At 44.2% G+C, this 20672-nt stretch overlaps 1 protein-coding gene across 2 annotated transcripts in view; it reads left to right on the forward strand.

The window, feature by feature from the left end:
• The window catches only part of adam17a (ADAM metallopeptidase domain 17a), a 23298-nt gene continuing 2626 nt past the window's right edge, over window positions 1–20672 (forward strand). The window contains exons 1-19 of one of the 2 annotated variants that reach the window (XM_031788342.1): window positions 54–468; window positions 6287–6419; window positions 6870–7003; window positions 7102–7190; window positions 7470–7638; window positions 11477–11607; window positions 14682–14768; window positions 15235–15360; window positions 15844–15988; window positions 16100–16191; window positions 16634–16786; window positions 16889–17088; window positions 17372–17475; window positions 18019–18153; window positions 18354–18484; window positions 18614–18692; window positions 18796–18884; window positions 19654–19710; window positions 20263–20305. In XM_031788342.1, coding sequence (XP_031644202.1) covers window positions 363–468; window positions 6287–6419; window positions 6870–7003; window positions 7102–7190; window positions 7470–7638; window positions 11477–11607; window positions 14682–14768; window positions 15235–15360; window positions 15844–15988; window positions 16100–16191; window positions 16634–16786; window positions 16889–17088; window positions 17372–17475; window positions 18019–18153; window positions 18354–18484; window positions 18614–18692; window positions 18796–18884; window positions 19654–19710; window positions 20263–20305 — 2203 coding nt within the window. In that variant the 5' untranslated portion in view covers window positions 54–362. Of the gene's footprint in view, window positions 469–6286; window positions 6420–6869; window positions 7004–7101; window positions 7191–7469; window positions 7639–11476; window positions 11608–14681; window positions 14769–15234; window positions 15361–15843; window positions 15989–16099; window positions 16192–16633; window positions 16787–16888; window positions 17089–17371; window positions 17476–18018; window positions 18154–18353; window positions 18485–18613; window positions 18693–18795; window positions 18885–19653; window positions 19711–20262; window positions 20306–20672 lie in introns of both variants that reach the window. The other variant, XM_020500898.2, reaches the window with a different exon arrangement.

Consider the following 20672-nt stretch of genomic DNA (forward strand, 5'->3'; position numbering starts at 1 on the left):
CAATTTACGGGAAACGTACACCGTGGGCCTTAATGCGAATCCACTGGAGTTTCCCATCTCCTCAAAAGTATCTCTGAACACGGTCATTGAGCGGATGTTCCTTTTTTTCTTTTTCCAAACAATGAACTTCCGGTATCGGAAGTAGCATTTGGAAATCAAAGCGAATGGCGTAGCTAACTGAAATTGAAATTCAGTCTAATCTACAATGCATTTTTAGACATTTTAACCTTTGCGCTCTATAAGTCTTGCGAATAAAGTCGCGGTCAAGGAATCATTTTGATCAAGCTGTCCAGTGTTGACATTATTCATCAACAACTTGCGATAATGACACAAGTGGTGGAGTAAGCTATTTTAACCTCACGATGAAGTATTTGGTCCTTGTTGCCTTTTGGGCTCCTTGTTGGGTCAATTGTGCGATTAAACCAAGGGCCATTGAGGAAGAAACACGGGAAAATGACCCGGAGTTAGGTGAGTACCGTTTGCTAGCGCCTAACTTAGCTAGCAGACATGTTGCTGCTGGTAAGGTGTCAGTCAAATGTATGCAAATCGGGCCTTTAGTTCTGTTTTTTGTTGTATGTTAGTTTGTTGCACAATAAAGAATATAAGCAAGAATCACTTTTCCAATACACGATACCCTGGCGCCACGCACAGATTCGCGCGACTCTTGGCTGCAGTAAGAAATACATCCAATTTGGTCACATACACATGGTTAGCAGATATTTCGTTAAGGACTAGAAGCGAGGCAGCCCTCTGTCCCCACTCTGAACATTCACAGTCTTCTTGGTAAGCAACTAGATTTGGCCTTGTGTTTTAGGTTATTGGCCTGCTGAAAGGAATAAATCATCACCCAGTGTCTGGTAGAAAGCAGGCGGAACCAGGTTTTCCTCTAGGATTTTGCCTGTTCATAGCTCCGTTAAGTTTGATTTATTTTATCCTGAAAAACTCCCCAGTCCTAAACGATTACAAGCATACCCATTATGCTTAAATACAGAGAGTGGTATTCAGTAATGTATTGGATTTGCCCCCAATATAACACTTTGTATTCAGGACAAAAAGTTAATTGAATTGCCATGTTTTTTGCAGTGCTACTTTAGTGCCTTGTTGCAAACAGGACATGTTTTGTAATATTTATTTGTACAGGCTTCCTTCTTTTCACTCTGTCAATTAGGTTACTATTGTGGAGTAACTACAATGTTGTTGATCCATCCTCAGTTATGTTTTATCACAGCCATTACTCCTGAACATATTTAGGCTTGCCATAGCAAAGGTGTTTAATACTTATTGACTCAAGACATTTCAGCTTTTCATTTAGTTAATTTGTAACAATTCTGAAAAACATAATTCCACTTTGACATTATGGGGTTTTGTGTGTAGGCCAGTGGCCCAAAAAAGAGGACCTCTTGGCCGCAGACAAATTGTTTGTTTTTACAGCACATTTTCTGCAATTCAACACATTTTACCATGGTGCAGAGAGAACATTTCAGTTTCATAGCTAGTTTCCTGCAATTCTACACGTTTTGTAATGGGGCAGAGAGAACATGTTTTCTGGGGCATTTTAGATTCTCCCTGATAAGCTAGGTTTCCATCCAATTGGCAACAGATTTTCATGCGAATATTCTAAAATCCGCATAACAATATATTTCCATCAAATCAAAGTTTGTCAATTGCGCTGAAAAATGCTTACTTACAGGCTCTAACCAATAGTGCAAAAAAGGTATTAGGTGAACAATAGGTATAAATAAATAAATAAAACAACAGTAAAAAGACAGGCTATATACAGTAGCGAGGCTGTAAAAGTAGCGAGGCTACATACAGACACCGGTTAGTCAGGCTGATTGGGGTAGTATGTACATGTAGATATGGTTAAAGTGACTATGCATATATGATGATCAGAGAGTAGCAGTAGCGTTAATGAGGAGTTGGTGGGTGGCGAGACACAATGCAGATAGCCTGGTTAGCCAATGTGCGGAAGCACTGGTTGGTCGGCCCAAAGTGACTATGCATATATGATAAACAGAGAGTAGCAGCAGTGTAAAAAGAGGGGTTGGGGGGAGGCACACAATGCAAATAGTCCGGGTAGCCATTTGGTTTCCTGTTCAGGAGTCTTATGGCTTGGAGGTAAAAACTGTTGAGAAGCCTTTTTGTCCTAGACTTGGCGCTCCGGTACCACTTGCCATGCGATAGTAGAGAGAACAGTCTGTGGCTGGGGTCTTTGACAATTTTTAGGGCCTTCCTTTGACACCGTCTGGTGTAGAGGTCCTGGATGGCAGGCAGCTTAGCCCCAGTGACATACTGGGCCGTACGCACTACCCTCTGCAGTACCAGGCAGTGATGCTCTCGATGTTGCAGCTGTATAACCTTTTGAGGATCTCAGGACCCATGCCAAATATTTTTAGTTTCCTGAGGGGGAATAGGCTTTGTCGTGCCCTCTTCACGACTATCTTGTTGTGTTTGGACCATTCTAGTTTGTTGTTGATGTTGACACCCAAGGAACTTGAACCTCTCAACCTGTTCCACTACAGCCCCGTCGATAAGAATGGGGGCGTGCTCGGTCCTTCTTTTCCTGTAGTCCACAATCATCTCCTTAGTCTTGGTTACGTTGAGGGATAGGTTGTTATTCTGGCACCACCCGGCCAGGTCTCTGACCTCATCCCTATAGGCTGTCTTGTCGTTGTTGGTGATCAGGCCTACAACTGTTGTGTGTGCCATTGTCGTGGATAATTGTTTCAGAAATATAATACTCTCAGAAGGACTTTGTGAATTCAATGTAGACTTTAATACAAGTTATTAAGAGCCGTGCTGGTCCGCGGAACAGCCGCCGCTTCTTAGCACTGGCTCTGCTTTTATACATACAGAGTATTTGTGTACATCACATATGTAAATAAAGTTACTCCCCCTTAGTATCTGCTTTTGGTTACAACGATGGCAGAACTCTTTCCATGTTCTAAAAATAATGTATGTACTGCATGCTTATGTTTTACGTGTTAGTCATCAGTTATCTTGCCTACATCTTTCTTCCTGTATCCTGCTGACCATAGCACGTCCTTCTGTCATGAATGCACGTATGGTCTTGGTTAATGTATTCTTTCAAAAATAGAGTATGGTCTGGGTATCATATGGCCTGGGAATCATCTTCTCTTAATGTGCATGTCCTTGCTACTTCAGCCTAGCAGCCAAACCTATCTACATGCAATGCTGAGCTTTCCTCAATGGTTTGCTCCAACACCATGCAGTCGTGGGTGAACAGGGAGTACAGGAGGGGACTGATCATGCACCCCTGGGGCGCTCCAGTGTTGAGGATCAGCGTGGCAGATGTGTTGCTACCTACCCTTGCCACCTGGGGGCAGCCTGTCAGGAAGTCCAGTATCCAGTTGCAGAGGGAGGTGTTTAGTCCCAGGATCCTTAGCTTATTGATGAGCTTTGAGGGTACGATGGTGTTGAACGCTGAGCTGTAGTAAATTAATAGCATTCTCACATAAGTGTTCCTTTTGTCCAGGTGAGAAAGGGCAGTGTGGAGTACAATAGAGATTTCATCATCTGTGGATCTGTTTGGGTGGTATGCAAATCAAATCCAAGTTTATTTGTCACGTGTGCCAAATACAACAGGTGTAGGTAGACCTTACAGTGAAATGCTTACTTACAGGCTCTAACCAATGGTGCGGAAAAAAAAGGTATGTGTGTGTGTAGGTAAGTAAAGAAATAAAACAACAGTAGAAAGACATTTGAAAAAAGAGTAGCAAGGCTATATACAGACACCTGTTAGTCAGGCTTATTGAGGTAGTATGTAGTGACTATGCATATATGATGAACAGAGGTCGGCCGATTAATCGGAATGGCTGATTTAATTAGGGCTGATTTCAAGTTTTCATAACAATCGTAAATCGGTATTTTTGAACACCGATTTGGCAGATTATTATTATTTTTAAAATATATTTTTTTACACCTTTATTTTACCTTTATTTATCTAGGCAAGTCAGTTAAGAACACATTCTTATTTTCAATGATGGTCTAGGAAGGTGGGTTAACTGCCTTGTTCAGAGGCAGAACGACAGATTTTCACCTTGTCAGCTCAGGGGTTCCAATCTTGCTACCTTACAGTTACCTAGTCCAACGCTATAACCACCTGCCTCTCGATGCACTCCACAAGGAGACTGCCTGTTACACGAATGCAGTAAGCCAAGGTAAATTGCTAGCTAGCAATAAACTTATCTTATAAAAAACAATCAATCATAATCACTAGTTAACTACACATGGTTGATGATATTACTAGATATTATCTAGCGTGTCCTGCGTAAAAGGAACCACTAGCTTTCATATGTTCTCAGCAAGGAACTGAAACGTTAGCTTTCATACATGGCACATATTGCACTTTTACTTTGTTCCCCAACACTTTGTTTTTGCATTATTTAAACCAAATTGAACATGTTTCATTATTTATATTAGACTAAATTGATTTTATTGATTTATTATATTAAGTTAAAATAAGTGTTAATTCAGTATTGTTGTAATTGTCATTATTACAAATACATTTAAAAAATCGTCCAATTAATCGGTAGCGGCTTTTTTTGGTCCTCCAATAATCGGTTTCGGCGTTGAAAAATCATAATCGGTCGACCTCTAGAACAGAGAGTAGCAGAAGTGTAAAAAGAGGGGTTGGCGTGTGGTGGGACACAATGCAGATAGCCCGGTTAGCCAATGTGCGGGAGCACTGGTTGGTCAGGCCAATTTTGGTAGTGGGTCTAGGGTTTCTGGGATAATGGTGTTGATGTGAGCCATTACCAGCCTTTCAAAGTACTTCATGGCTACGGACGTGAGTGCTACGGATCTGTAGTCATTTGGGCAGGTTGCCTTTGTGTTCTTGGGCACAGGGACTATGGTGATCTGCTTGAAACATGTTGGTATTACAGACTCAATCAGGGACATGTTGAAAATGTCAGTGAAGACACCTGCCAGTTGTTCAGCACATGCCCGGAGCACACGTCCTTGTAATCCGTCTGGCCCCGCAGCCTTGTGTATCTTGACCTGTTTTTAAAGGTCTTACTCATGTCGGCTATGGAGAGGGGGTTCACACAGTCGCCCGGAACAGCTAATGCTCTCATACATGCCTCAGTGTTGCTTGCCTCGACGCGAGCATAGAAGTGACTCAACTCGCCTGGTAGGCTCGTGTCACTGGGCAGCTCGCGGCTGTGCTTCCCTTTGTAGTCTGTAATAGTTTGCAAGCCCTTCCACATAAGACGAGCGTCGGAGCCGGTGTAGTATGATTCAATCTTAGCCCTCTATTGACGCTTTGCCTGTTTCATGGTTCGTCGCAGGGCATAGCAGGTTTTTGCACTTAAAATCCTGCTAGCTGAATAAAAAATGGAAGTTAAATGGGTTTCCATTGCATTTTCAACTCTACTGATGGTTTTGTCACAAAAAATGTGTTGTATAGCGAATGTGCCCACTCCAGTATTGGCATGTGCTCTCTAGCCAACAGCTTGCATATACAGTGTGGGTATAGCCTACATGGTGAGATTATTATGGACAAAAGAGCGATATTATTTTTAAGACCCTCAATATTTTTTGGCAGCATCAAGCTCATCACCTTGCACTTTCACCAACCCGTGACGTTCATCATAATTGATTTCATCCGTAGCCCAATGAACTGCATGCTTTCCCGATGAGTCGTAGTGGGAGGACCACGTGTGTCATTGCGTGTATCCAAGTTTACTTCGATATGATTGTCATTGTATCAATGTTTTCTCATAAAATAGTTTCCTCCGCCATTTCTCGCATAATTTAGTTTTACAGACATAAAAAGATTCTACCTTGTCTGGTGGTATTTTTTGTTGTTGTCGACATTTGGAAAGTTTACCAACAAATGTTCTGTTTCCATCAGGCCTGTCATTACGTAAAAAAAAAAAAAAAATCAGATGTACTTGACTTGCATAAAAGAAGTTGTATGGAAACCTGGTTACTGTCTAGTTCTTTTCATAGTCGAATTAGGAAGACTATGATGCATACACGAATCAGGGATGTTAGTGCTGGGTTAGAACCAAAGCCTGCACATTTAAAGCTCTCCAGGACCAGGGTTGGTGGCACCTTAATTGGGGAGGACGGCTCGTGGTAGTGGCTGGAGCAGAATGGGTGGAATGGTATCAAATACATCAAACATAAGGTTTCCACGTGTCTGATGCCATTCCATTGATGTTGTGTTGCCAGTTTCTATATATTGGTGTTATACGAGGGAGTCCAATTATGCCTGTTTGTCTCTCTCACTCCCCTGTGACCCTGTCTTTTCTCTCAGAGGCTCTGAGTTCATTGCTGTCTGACTTTGAGGTGCTACCCGTGTCTGGCCTCCAGCATCACTCGGTCAGGAAGAGGGACGCCCACACCCAGTCCCACCTGGAGCGCCTGATCAGCTTCAGCGCCCTCAAGAGGTAAGGTGGAACAAGGTCTCCCATATGGGACTTCCACATTGAAAGCTCTGGATAAGAGCTCCTGCTAAATGACTAAAATGTAAGGGACAAAACAGCAAAGATTCCATGCTACTCAATGGGGCGCTCTCACCTACTCGCGTAACATTCGGGCGCAAGCAAACAAGTTGGGATGTTAGGAAATATTGTATGACATTTGGGGTGCGAGTCCTCCCTGCTGGGTCATATGTGTGTTTAATTGTTACTGGAATGGCTTTTCCCATTGCCTAATGACTCAGTGCATTTATCTTCATTCTGTTTTCAGTGCTTTTGTGCAATTGAAACGGACCGACCATTGACAAAGTAAAAATGTGTATCTTCAATAAACCAAAAGACATGCGTTCCCCAGTAAACCAAAATATGTACATTCCTCATGTTTCTTAACATCAAACTCTTAACATTTCTCTTCCGCAGACATTTCAAGCTTTACTTGACAACTAACACAGACTTGTTCACTGAGGACTTCAAAGCTGTGTTTGTAGATCAGCAAGGGAAGGAGCACAGCTATGATGTTCAGCTGCAGAACTACTTTACCGGACATCTTGTAGGTAAGTCATTAGGGTATTTGGTTGGTTTCATATGGAATAACCATATGGGTGTGTGTGAGTAGAATCCCTTAACAACTGTCGTGTGTGTGTGTGTGTAGGAGAGGAGCACTCCCGTGTGCAGGCACACATAGACGGGGACGAGTTCTCGGCCCACATCCTGACAGATGAGACGGAGTACAATGTAGAGGTAAATGCCCTCCCAAAATAGGAGCACTGCTTTAAAGTAGGCCAGAAAAAGTGTCTAAAAACAGTTGGTAAAGTGATGCCAAAACTGTGTGTGAGAGTAAAAACGATCAGCTGTTTAAACCAGCTTTTGCCCTAGTGATGGTAGAAGACTTTATCGAACTAATCCTACTTCTTCCACCCACTTCTTCCTCCCTCTCATTCCTCTTCCTCCTTCTCTCCATCCCTATCCTCTCTTCCATCTATTTACCCCGTTCCCCTCCCACCTCCTCCCTCTCCTCAGCCCCTATGGAGGTTCACCGAGACGTCCCCCGATGGTCGTCTATTGGTGTACCGGTCAGAGGACATCAGGAACCTTAGCCGCATGGCCTCACCCAAGGTGTGTGGATACATCCACGCTGGGGCCCAGGACTTACTGCCAGAGGCCGCTAGAGGTGGAGAGGCACAGGAGGGTGAGAGAGCGAGTGTGTGTGTGTGCACGCATATGTGTGTGTTTGACAGTATATGCCCCATTTGTTTATGTTCCATGCGTATATACGGGTTGCTTGTTTAAGTGTGTACACTTACACAAGCAGTCAGAAACATATGAGGCTACCTTATACAACATTATAGTGTGAGGAGGTAGGGAGGAGGGTGAATCCTGGAGGAGGAGAGTAGAACAAGGTGGTAGGTAGGTGGGCAGCCATTTTATCTTGTCCCAGCACAGCCTCACAATGAATAAAAGCCTTTCATGTGTAAAACCTGTGTTCCATACATGGACTGGCAACGGGGTATTATTTAAAGCTCTGATTCCTTTGTGCCGCCTGTAAAATGTGAAGCTCATTAGAATGACAATGACCTGGGGAAAATCTTAAGGACCTCAAGACAATGTCCTCTATTCAAAACACTGTGTGGAAAATGAATGGAGGTGAATGATCTCCACAGAAGAAGCATTCAAATTAATGAGAGCTCTTTTACGTAATGCGGGTGGGCTGGACTACAGTGTGTCGCTGGTCTCTCGGTGCTGTGGCTGAAGGGAGAAAAAGACCTAGTGAGTACACCCACACACTGTGGTTCGCTACAGTAGAATCTTATGGGCGGCAGGTAGCCTCGTGGTTAGAGCGTTGGGCCAGTAGCTGATAGATTGCTTGTTCGAATCCGCAAGCTGATGGTTGACCCTGGCCGTGACCCCGCTCACGAGTGTGTCTCAAGGGAAGTTGGGATATGCAAAAAACACATAACCACCAAATTATTCATATTGTAGAGAGGAGGAGAGCACATGACTTGGTGTGTGTGGGGGGGGGGGGGGGGGGGCTGACTGTGTGGTACAAAATGAATTTAGTAACAAGGGAAAGAGAAATAACATTGTTAGTATGCATCAATTCAGACTATGTGGCTTCTAAGCTGGGCCAAATCTATTATTTTACAGAATAATCAGTGAACTAACGGTAAATTGAAATGGAGGTTTATTAAAATTATATTCCAAAAGAAGTGCTTTGCTATTTTGATTAGGGAGTAATGTAGGGCTGGGCAAAATGACCGGTATTTTTTGCACAGACTGGTTTTGGATTTTACTTTACCTTCCATAACGGTATTTGAATGTTTGGTTTGTTAAATGTGATACGTCGTGTGTAACGTCCATTTTTATAGTTTACTCTGCTACTTGAGTCATCTCTCTCTCTCTCTCCATGCCGCTTTCCACACAGACCTAGTCCCACCTCCTGTCACAGGAGCACATTTGTTGTTGCTTGACCACGAGACACTTTCGTTCAGTCTGCATGGTCAATGCAGCACATGCAACAATGTTGATGACAACAATGTTGTTTCCACTTTGATCTTAATATAAATCCACAAGCGTTCTATAATTACAATATTAGTTTGTTTCTTACATCTGTAAACAGCTAGTTTGTATTTTCTTACCAAGTTAAACTAATTCGTGTTAGCCACTGTTAGATTTGCGTCAATTCGAATCTGGTATCAGGATAAATATGACAATGAGTCACCGATTGTATACTATGTATTTTTTATTAGCTAAGCAATAAGTGGTAAATGCAATTTTTGTATATACGGGCTCTCTGTCCCACCTCGCAGGGCAAACAGAGAACTGACTTGTTCTTGACAAAGATATTATAAATATACTCTGACAGAAATAGTTCCTGCTTCCGAGCCGGCCTGTCAGAGTAGAGACTGGGCGTGGTTTAAACTCACCCAGCCTATCGTTGATTGTTGTGGTACGAGCTGGTACCAGCCCCCGGGTGCTCCAGTTGATAGATGTAACTTGCTGTGTCGAGTATCTACGCGCTCATGCTCGATACCGTTATCTCGCACCTGGCTCCTGTTATCTAACAAAAGACAGTTTGTTCTCGCAACACTACGTTCTGAATGTGCCTCCCCCAACTCATTGCACAGGTCCTGTCTTCATGTTATTCTGTATTTTTCCATCATGAGAAAGGCCCATGGCCCTGAAAATGTTAACCATGTTTCAAGTCAGCTATGTTGCAAAACGCATACATACATCCACACAAGCCAACAGCAGATAATATTCAATCACATATATGGTAACGGGCTATAGTGCATAACACAGAATCCTCATACCACTAATGCTAATCAAATCAAATCAAATCAAATTTATTTATATAGCCCTTCGTACATCAGCTGATATCTCAAAGTGCTGTACAGAAACCCAGCCTAAAACCCCAAACAGCAAGCAATGCAGGTGGAGAAGCACGGTGGCTAGGAAAAACTCCCTAGAAAGGCCAATACCTAGGAAGAAACCTAGAGAGGAACCAGGCTATGTGGGGTGGCCAGTCCTCTTCTGGCTGTGCCGGGTGGAGATTATAACAGAACATGGTCAAGATGTTCAATGTTCATAAATGACCAGCATGGTCGAATAATAATAAGGCAGAACAGTTGAAACTAGAGCAGCAGCACAGTCAGGTGGAAGTTGAAACTGGAGCAGCAGCATGGCCAGGTAGACTGGGGACAGCAAGGAGTCATCATGTCAGGTAGTCCTGGGGCATGGTCCTAGGGCTCAGGTCAGTTGAAACTGGAACAGCAGCATGGCCAGGTGGACTGGGGACAGCAAGGAGTCATCATGTCAGGTAGTCCTGGGGCATGGTCCTAGGGCTCAGGTCCTCCGAGAGAGAGAAAGAAAGAGAGAAGGAGAGAATTAGAGAACGCACACTTAGATTCACACAGGACACCGAATAGGACAGGAGAAGTACTCCAGATATAACAAACTGACCCCAGCCCCCCGACACATAAACTACTGCAGCATAAATACTGGAGGCTGAGACAGGAGGGGTCGCTAGTTAGGTGGCTAGCTAACTAGCTAATTAAAAGTACTGAGTCAGAGCAAATGTAGCTAGCTAATACAGCCTGATACCAGTACTGGTGGATGCTTAAATCAGCATGTTGTTTGTGCAACAGTATCTTCTAAATCAAAGAGAAATAGTCGAAGCATGAATATGTTGGCTATATGAAAGATTTAATGTAGCCAAAGATTACAGGGAAACACAGAACATCACTTTGCTTCCTACCCTGTCACAATAACTGTCCATGGCATTCTCATTCGTTGTCATGTCAAACAACACTATTCAAAGTGCCCACTATTATTTATATTCTAACTATAGAATTAGAATAAACATTCCATTTCCATGATTCCAAAAGTTCACCCAAGTGTTTTGATCTAAATCGCAATTTGGTTAAAAATAAGGCCTAGTTTTTTTTGCCCATATCGTGGATAATTGTGAACATTATCTCAAATGAGTGCAGGAAATGCAGAAATTGATGGAAATGCAGGAAGTTATTTTAGGTTGAATTGAACAGTATAAATCAATCAGAATGGAGAAACACCCATTGTGATAAATTACCATCAACATTTTGAAAAATACCAGGATATCATATTTTGGCCATATTGCTCAGCCCTAGATTAATGTCATGATGGTTCATACAAGCCACAGACAGTTTCCAACATAGACTAAGTGATGTTGCTTCATTTTACTTCACACAAAGTTGGAAATCTGGCGGCACTGGAAAGTGTTCTATATTAAAGGCTTTGTCAGCTAGACATATCCTTCATTTTCACTGTAGTCATAGGAAAACAACTGCTTCTAATGAGTTCATACATAATCAAATGTGAGAACAAGGGCATCTAATAGTTTTAAACTGAAGAAGTGGCCTCATTCATTCTCCCATCTGTGACATCCTACAGTAGTTTTATTTCTCTCTCTTTCTTTCTCTTTCTCTCTCTTTCTCTTTCTCTTTTTCTCTCTTTCTCACACTCTCTCTTTCTCTTCTCTCTCTCCATAGATTCCCTCCACAGAGCGAAGAGAGCAGCCCACAACCACAAGAAGAACACCTGTCCTCTAGCCCTGGTGGCAGACTACCGCTTCTTCAAACACATGGGCCGTGGAGAGGAGAGCATCACACTCAACTACCTGGTGAGAGGACCTTTAACCTAATGGCACTTAGGGAAAGTTACTGGAATTTTTCAACCCTAAGTTCCCTGGTTTTCCAGAAATCCTGGTTGGAAGATTCGGGGAATTATGAGGGAATAAACTGTGATTTCTGGGGAAATTACCAGAATTTAGCAACCCTATTAATCAAATTTATTTATATAGCCCTTCGTACATCAGCTGATATCTCAAAGTGCTGTACAGAAACCCAGCCTAAAACCCCAAACAGCAAGCAATGCAGGTGTAGAAGCACGGTGGCTAGGAAAAACTCCCTAGAAAGGCCAATACCTAGGAAGAAACCTAGAGAGGAACCAGGCTATGTGGGGTGGCCAGTCCTCTTCTGGCTGTGCCGGGTGGAGATTATAACAGAACATGGCCAAGATGTTCAAATGTTCATAAATGACCAGCATGGTCGAATAATAATAAGGCAGAACAGTTGAAACTGGAGCAGCAGCACAGTCAGGTGGAAGTTGAAACTGGAGCAGCAGCATGGCCAGGTGGACTGGGGACGGCAAGGAGTCATCATGTCAGGTAGTCCTGGGGCATGGTCCTAGGGCTCAGGTCCTCCGAGAGAGAGAAAGAAAGAGAGGAGGAGAGAATTAGAGAACGCACACTTAGATTCACACAGGACACCGAATAGGACAGGAGAAGTACTCCAGATATAACAAACTGACCCCAGCCCCCCGACACATAAACTACTGCAGCATAAATACTGGAGGCTGAGACAGGAGGGGTCAGGAGACACTGTGGCCCCATCCGAGGACACCCCCGGACAGGGCCAAACAGGAAGGATATAACCCCACCCACTTTGCCAAAGCACAGCCCCCACACCACTAGAGGGATATCTTCAACCACCAACTTACCATCCTGAGACAAGGCTGAGTATAGCCCACAAAGATCTCCGCCACGGCACAACCCAAGGGGGGGGCGCCAACCCAGACAGGATGACCACAACAGTGAATCAACCCACTCAGGTGACGCACCCCCTCCAGGGACGGCATGAGAGAGCCCCAGCAAGCCAGTGACTCAGCCCCTGTAATAGGGTTAGAGGCAGAGAATCCGAGTGGAAAGAGGGGAACCGGCCAGGCAGAGACAGCAAGGGCAGTTCGTTGCTCCAGAGCCTTTCCGTTCACCTTCCCACTCCTGGGCCAGACTACACTCAATCATATGACCCACTGAAGAGATGAGTCTTCAGTAAAGACTTAAAGGTTGAGACCGAGTTTACGTCTCTGACATGGGTAGGCAGACCATTCCATAAAAATGGAGCTCTATAGGAGAAAGCCCTGCCTCCAGCTGTTTGCTTAGAAATTCTAGGGACAATTAGGAGGCCTGCGTCTTGTGACCGTAGCGTACGTGTAGGTATGTACGGCAGGACCAAATCAGAGAGATAGGTAGGAGCAAGCCCATGTAATGCTTTGTAGGTTAGCAGTAAAACCTTGAAATCAGCCCTTGCTTTGACAGGAAGCCAGTGTAGAGAGGCTAGCACTGGAGTAATATTATCAAATTTTTTGGTTCTAGTCAGGATTCTAGCAGCCGTATTTAGCACTAACTGAAGTTTATTTTGTGCTTTATCCGGGTAGCCGGAAAATAGAGCATTGCAGTAGTCTAACCTAGAAGTGACAAAAGCATGGATTAATTTTTCTGCATCATTTTTGGACAAAGTTTCTGATTTTTGCAATGTTACGTAGATGGAAAAAAGCTGTCCTTGAAATGGTCTTGATATGTTCTTCAAAAGAGAGATCAGGGTCCAGAGTAACGCCGAGGTCCTTCACAGTTTTTCTATTAGCACTATATTGTTTGGTAAATTGCATTCAGACAGTATTCACGCCTAGGGCTGTTGGGTGACCTATAGGCGAGGCCTACTATATTTATTTAGCAACTTTCCATTGCTTCTCTTTATAACATGAGTATAGCCTACCTGGCTGGCATGAAAAATGAACCACGGGGAAAAGCGTCCTCCATTCACTGGCCGCAAAAATCCGAGGCATCATCAAGTGCTTGTGAAATTGTGAATGAGAGACTACTGTGAGCCGCCTGCGACAATAACAAAGCAGAGATGATGCATTTTAATGAAGCGTATAGGAAGACCTGTTTCTTTTGTTTACCGATCAACACTTGTGCGCACTCACTCAAATCAGTTGGAGAAAATATCCTTTCTATTTTATTCAGCTATGTTCAATTGTATTCTTCATACTATAAAATAATGGCATGGAATTCTAAGCAAATCTTGTCAGCTAAAATCAAACTAGTGTAGCCCACAGAAATATGTCATAGCCAGATCAGGGCCTAACATACGGACAACTCAGAGTATGCTATTCTGTTTTTCTGAAATACAATTTTTTTTCAAATCATGTTTCTTTCAGCCTGTCTAAAATAAGTCATGGATTTATTGTGATGCCGTAGGCTATATTGCATTGATTTATGAGACTTTTTAAAATGTCGATGTTCCAAAGGTCTGCATCAGTGGCTTGTCTTTGTTAATTAACGGTCAATTACCGCGAGACCGGCAGTTATTTTGCTTGACAATCACTGCCTGACAAAAATGTTATGACCGCCCACAACCCTGTTCAGACCCATTAACTTTTTCCACATTGTTGTTACAGTCTGAATTTTAAATGGATTAAACTGAGATTTTGTGTCACTCACCTACACACACAACCCCGTAATGTCAAAGGGGAATTATGATTTTTATGATCTTTTATTCAAAATGAAAAGCTGAAAAAAAAAATCTATTGAATTCAGATTGTAACACAACCAAATGTGGGACAAGTCTTGGGTATATGAATACATTCTGAATGCACTGTAGATCTGAGCAGTATTGTGGTCAGAATTGTACCTAGCCTATCAAAGGGAGGAGCTATCTGCTCTCATAATGCCAATACCTACTCCATCCTTTTAGGCCTTCATGAAGGGCCTGGAAGTAGGGCCTTGGGATCCATTGGAAATATGTAGTGCCTCAAAGAGCCACTGTCCAAGAACGGGCATGATCTGGCAAATGGCCCTTATTGTGAACAGTATCATTCTACAGTACTAATTAGGGTCTGTTGTGTTTCTTCTAGATTGAGTTGATTGACAGAGTGGACGACATGTACAGGAACACAACCTGGGATGACGAGTTCACAGGATACGGTGTTCAGATCCAACAGGTGAGGACAGCTGTTACACTGCCGTGTGTGTGTAGTAGTAGTAGTAGTAGTAGTAGCAGCAGCAGCAGTAGTAGGCGGCAAGACCATGTTTGGCATTTCTCCATCACTACAGACAACATCATCTCAGTGTGTAATGTGTCAGCGCTGGGTGGAGAAGTGAGGTCGTATGACTGTAGTACTCTAATTGAATTTGGAAAAGCATTTTTGGAGCAGACAGTGAAAGCGCTTTGTGTGGGAAAGCGGGTGAGGAAATACAATTGGTTCCTCTCGCTCGGGGGATGAATGGCGACACTGTGCGTCTACGACAAATCCGCCGCTCTCTCACTGAAAAGATATGCTGCGGCGGTCCACGCTCCATTTCTTCTCCTGACCTTCAATCGGATATCTTGTACAGAGCATTGTGGGTACTGTAGTACATGTTGCAACCTTACATGGGGTTTAAGAAGTTGTAATGTGCTGGTTGTAGATCATCATCAACAAGGAGCCGACCAATGCTCCTCTTGGCCAGGCTGGGCCGGGCTGGACCCACTACAACATGAAGGGAAGCCCCATCCAAGGCAAGGAGGTGTGGGATGTCAAGAAACTGCTGGAGGTGAGACATTACAACTGATCTGAAAGGAGAGCGGAATAAATACAGTGTGCTAGTATGTAGGAAGGTCGTTCCCCTAGCCTGGTCCCAGATCGGCAAGAAGGCACAAACTGATCTGGGACCAGGCTAGAATAAACGTCTCAATTGTAGGATATTCTATACAAAATATGATTAGGTCACTGTATGGTCTACTACTCTCAAATCAACTTTGGACTTCCGACGCCAGTTCCACTGCATTTATTAATTGATCCCCTCTAATGAGGGACTGATTTTAGACTTGGGACACCAGGTGGGTGCTATTAATTATAAGCAGGCTCATATTGGTAAGAGTTGAATACCCCAGGTCTATACGTTGTAAAACTTAAAAAGCTTTTTTTTTTTTAAATGGGACTAAACATGACTGATGACAGAATGTCCTCATCAGTAGGGAATATGCTAGCTAACTATATTGTTTTTTTGCTTTCCAATCCCTTTCTTTGTCTCCAGCAATTCAGCTCGGATATAGCGGACAATGCTAGCACTGTGTGCCTGGCCCACCTGTTCACCTACCAGGACTTTGATGAGGGGACATTGGGCCTGGCCTATGTGGCCCCCTCTAAAGCCCAAGCTCTGGGGGGCCTCTGCCCCAAACGTAAGGCTCAGCCTCTCACAGGCGCCCTCTCATTTTAGATCAAATTAGTATGATTATTATGATGAGTGTTACATTTCTAGTCTGATTTCTCTTCCTTTTTGTTTTCGGCAGCTTACTATCCATCTCACTCCGTCAAGAAACCCAGCTACCTCAACACTGGTTTAACCAGCACCAAGAATTATGGCAAAACCATTTTAACCAAGGTAGGTTCTTCATTGAGTTGAATTTAGTCATACTACTGTATCTCTATGGTGTCTGAAACCTTTGTCGAATACACTAGAACAAGGGCTGAAAAACTCCCTTTATTGTGTAATTCATTAGCTTTTTCTGGGTCATAGGTCAGATGATTTCTGCACTGCCTTGTGGCCTTTCAATATGATGATTTGTGCCGTTGTCTGATGACGTGATGGATCGAGTAGTCTGTGGGGCACTTTGTGTTGGGTCATGGGTTGAACAGGCGGCATTATAAATGTGACTAATGAATAATGACTTGAGGTCAATGCACCTCTGATATCCTACTGAGAAATCTTGCTTTTATAGCCTGAAGATAATAGATCATGTAATCATTTCTGTATTATTTAATTGTTGCAAGTCAAATGTATAGTTTCCAAACATTACATTTCTTTTTTTTTCTCCCACCACCAGGAAGCAGATTTGGTGACAACCCATGAATTGGGCCATAACTTTGGAGCGGAGCACGACCCTGACAACATCCCCTACTGTGCCCCAAACGATGACCATGGGGGCAAGTTTGTCATGTACCCTATCGCTGTGAGCGGGGATCACTACAACAACAAGGTACAGCTCTTGCGTACTTCAAATGAGGAGCTCTTCTGCCAAATGACTCGCGCTCACCTCATCCGTTACGTTCTTCCTTTTTCTCCCTTCCTCTCCCCACAGCGTTTCTCCGACTGCAGTAAGATCTCCATAGGGAAGACGCTGCGCTTCAAGGCCCCCATCTGCTTCAAGGAGAGGAACAGCAAGGTGTGTGGGAATTCCCGCGTGGAGGAGGGGGAGGAGTGCGACCCGGGCATGCTGCACCGCAACAACGACCCGTGCTGCTCTGCCGACTGCAAGTTCAGGCCCGAGTCCCAGTGCAGGTAGAAACTTACCACACACACACACCCCAAAATGGCTGCCTTGGAGTGCAGTAATTAATGTGGTAGGATGACATTGACAAGGGCTTTGCTGAATTCCCGCCTTTCTTTACTTACGGGCTGACATTATTGTCCCCTTGGGGGAACAAGTACATGAAAGAAGGTGATTACATAGCAATCACCTTCTGAGCAAGCGAAGTGCATATACACTGCTAAGCTGCTTGCTGACATTCACAACATGTGAACTGAGGTTGTGTATTTTTTTTCTGTGTCCCGGTACATCCAGTGACAGGAATAGTCCGTGCTGTAAGAAATGCAAGTTTGAGCAGGCAGGGAAGACGTGCCAGGAGCCCATCAACGCCACCTGTAAGGGCATGTCCCTCTGCACAGGTAAGCCCCCCCCTACTGGACATACAGGACTGCCACGGCTAGACGGACAGATGGGATTTATTTTTTGATTTGTCATTGATGATTTGTAATGCATGGCTCCCTTGTAAAATATGGTTTGTTTTTGATGGGGCTCTCCCCTGCTTAAATAGAGGTTCAATAAAATAAACTCCAGCTTTTCTGAAATTTTCCTCTTCAACATAACAATTTATTTATTTTTATTTCAACTTTATTTAACTAGGCAAGTCAGTTAAGAACAAATTCTTACTTACAATGATGGCCTAGTAACAGGGTTAACTGCCTTGTTCAGGGGCGGAACGATAGATTTTTACCTTGTCGGCTTGGGGATTTGATCTAGCAACCTTTCGGTGGATGGCTCAACGCTGTAACCACTAGTCTACCTGCCGCCCAATGACTCATGATCTGCTATGTAAGATATGTTGGAACAAAATCCTCTAGCTGGATAGGTCCCCAGGTCTTGCTGTTGAGACATCTGTTGGTGTTTTTGACTGACTCACTGTGTGTTGTATCTATCCATCCCCTTAGGTGACAGCAGTGAGTGCCCAGCCCCAGACAACGCTCCGGACAATACCATCTGTGTGGACAGTGGGAGGTGCAGAAACGGGGAGTGCATAACCTTCTGTGAGGCCGTGCAGAAGCTGCAGCCCTGTGCTTGTAATGGTACGACCCTCTAGCAGACGCACTGCTTCAATCAAGACTGACACCGCTGACCAGTTCCATGGTGTACCCATCGAAATACAACTGTAGAGAGACTGATGTCTACGTTCTCTCTACGGTGTACCCAGCATAGAAATAGATTCTAAAGCACATGTGGTCCAGGCTGTCTTTAACCCCAACCTGACCTCTCTCGACTCTTCCAGAGACATACGACTCGTGTAAGGTGTGCTGTCGGGACAAAAATGGTGCCTGCACTCCTTTTGTCAAAAGTGACCGGAGCGTCCTGTACCTGCGCAAGGGGAAACCCTGCACCGTGGGCTTCTGTGATGAGGCCGTGAGTGACTGCATTCAAATCTAAATAATAAAACATATTGACACAAAGAAAACATTGTGAAAAGATGATATTGATAAAATGATGATAAAATGATGATACTGTGTATTGATTTGTCTGTGTTTGTTTCAGGGTAGATGCATGAAGCAAGTCCAGGATGTGATCGAGAGGTTGTGGGATTTCATCGACAAGCTGGACATCAACACATTCGGTGAGTGGCGATGCAGTGAGGTCTATACTAGATCTTGTGATTGACTTGAACGGCTGCTCGGAGTTGAAGTATTTTTCTCTCTCTCTCTCTCTCTCTCTCATAGGGAAGTTCCTAGCAGACAATATAGTGGGCTCAGTGGTGGTGTTCTCTCTAGTCTTCTGGATCCCTCTCAGCATCCTGGTGCACTGTGTGGTGAGACCTGAACCCAAAACACTCGCACACCAATACCAGACTTACCTCAACTCTTCCTTCAGGGCAAAGATTCCTCGGATCAATTGTCTAGTGATGACGGAAATAGCAGATACGCTTATCATGTTAAATATATAAATCAGTGGGGGCCTCCCGAGTGGCGCAGCGGTCTTAGGCACTGCGTTGCATTACTTGAGGTGTCACGACAGACCCGGGTTTGATCCCAGGCTGTATCACAGCTGGCCGTGACCGGGAGACCCATTAGGCAGCGCACTATTGGCCAAGCGTCGTCCGGGTTAGGGGAGGGTTTAGCCGGACGAGATTTCCTTGTCCCAACGCGCTTTAGCGACTCCTTGTGTCAGGCCGGGCGCCTGCAAGTTGAAGTCGGTCGCCAGCTGGACGGTGTTTCCTCCGACACATTGGTGAGGCTGGCTTCCAGGGTTAAGCGAGCAGTGTGTCAAGAAGCAGTACGGCTTGGCAGGGTCGTGTTTCGGAGGACGCTTAGCTCTCGACCTTCACCTCTCCTGAGTCCATAGGGGAGTTGCAGTGATGGGACAAGACTGTAACTACCAATTGGAAATCACGAAATTGGGGTAAAAGTACAACACATATATATACACATCAGACCCTTGCTTGTCTATACATCTTGTTGTCCAGTAGAGATCTGTATAAGATATTTTGCTTTCAAAGCCCACCTCGTGCATTGTTGATAGACACAATAATGTTAACTGTTTATACACTAATGGGATGCTACTGTTTTTCGTTTCTGTAGGATAAAAATCTGGACAAGGAGTATGAGGAGAACACCAAGACAATGTACTTCCCCAGCGTAAGTCCTTGAAGCTTCCTATGCCCTCTCATGTTCACTACTGACCACGTGTGCTAGGTTTGAACTTTGAAGTCGCACTCGCTATAACACGTTATCCCTTTTAGAAAGCTCATACTACTAGAGAGCACGCAGTCTTATTTGCTCACCTGCAGTTATTTGTCCAATTCCAAAATTGACCCCGACCCTAGGCAGGATCCCCTAGATCTAACAGGACTGCATAAGTGTAAGGGAAGATTGAAGATTCCACCAAGCCTATCAGAGGGCAAGTTGGTGTGAGAACCAATCCAATCTTTTCAGATTTACAAGAAGTGCATAGGGGCAAGGGTTTAGGAATGGATTTGGAACTGGGCCATAGTTAGCCCATACGCAGCATGAATGGTTTCGATGCAGTAGCACGTCTGATGGCCTCACAGGGCTGACTTGAAAAGGAGAGTTTAAGATCAACGTGACTTTCCCTGGTGAAATAAAGGATAAGTCAACTGTGGGATATTTGGGTTGCAATGACCTGTTCCGTCACTGTTCCGTTTGCCTTGGCCCCTCGCGGAACTGCAGCAGATGGTTGAGGTACCTGTACTTAGTAGAGCTCCACCCTCAGGTGAGTGTGTGAGGTGTGGAGGGGGGGGGGCAGGGTGCACGCTGTCAGTGTGTGTCACAAGGATGCGCAACGTGTGTGAGGAGAGGCACTGTGTTGTCTTTGTGAGGTCGACCTTGTTGCATGGAGCCAGAGTGTCCGAATTTTGTTTGTTTGTTGGGCTGCACAGTGTACTGTTTTAATGGTGCGGACAGACTGGGTCTGTTCCATTTAATCTCCGCCAGTTTACTTGGAAATAATGAACAGTTTACCTTTATTTTCCATGGTGTATTTTTTTCTTTCTTCCCCAAGTCATGACGAATTCAGTTTAAAAGGATCGGGACCCCAGTTACAGGCAGTTAGTCAAACACAACCCTGACTCTACTACCCC

This window comes from Oncorhynchus kisutch, linkage group LG14 (assembly GCF_002021735.2).
Source record: "Oncorhynchus kisutch isolate 150728-3 linkage group LG14, Okis_V2, whole genome shotgun sequence".
In the NCBI taxonomy this organism is placed as follows: domain Eukaryota; kingdom Metazoa; phylum Chordata; class Actinopteri; order Salmoniformes; family Salmonidae; genus Oncorhynchus; species Oncorhynchus kisutch.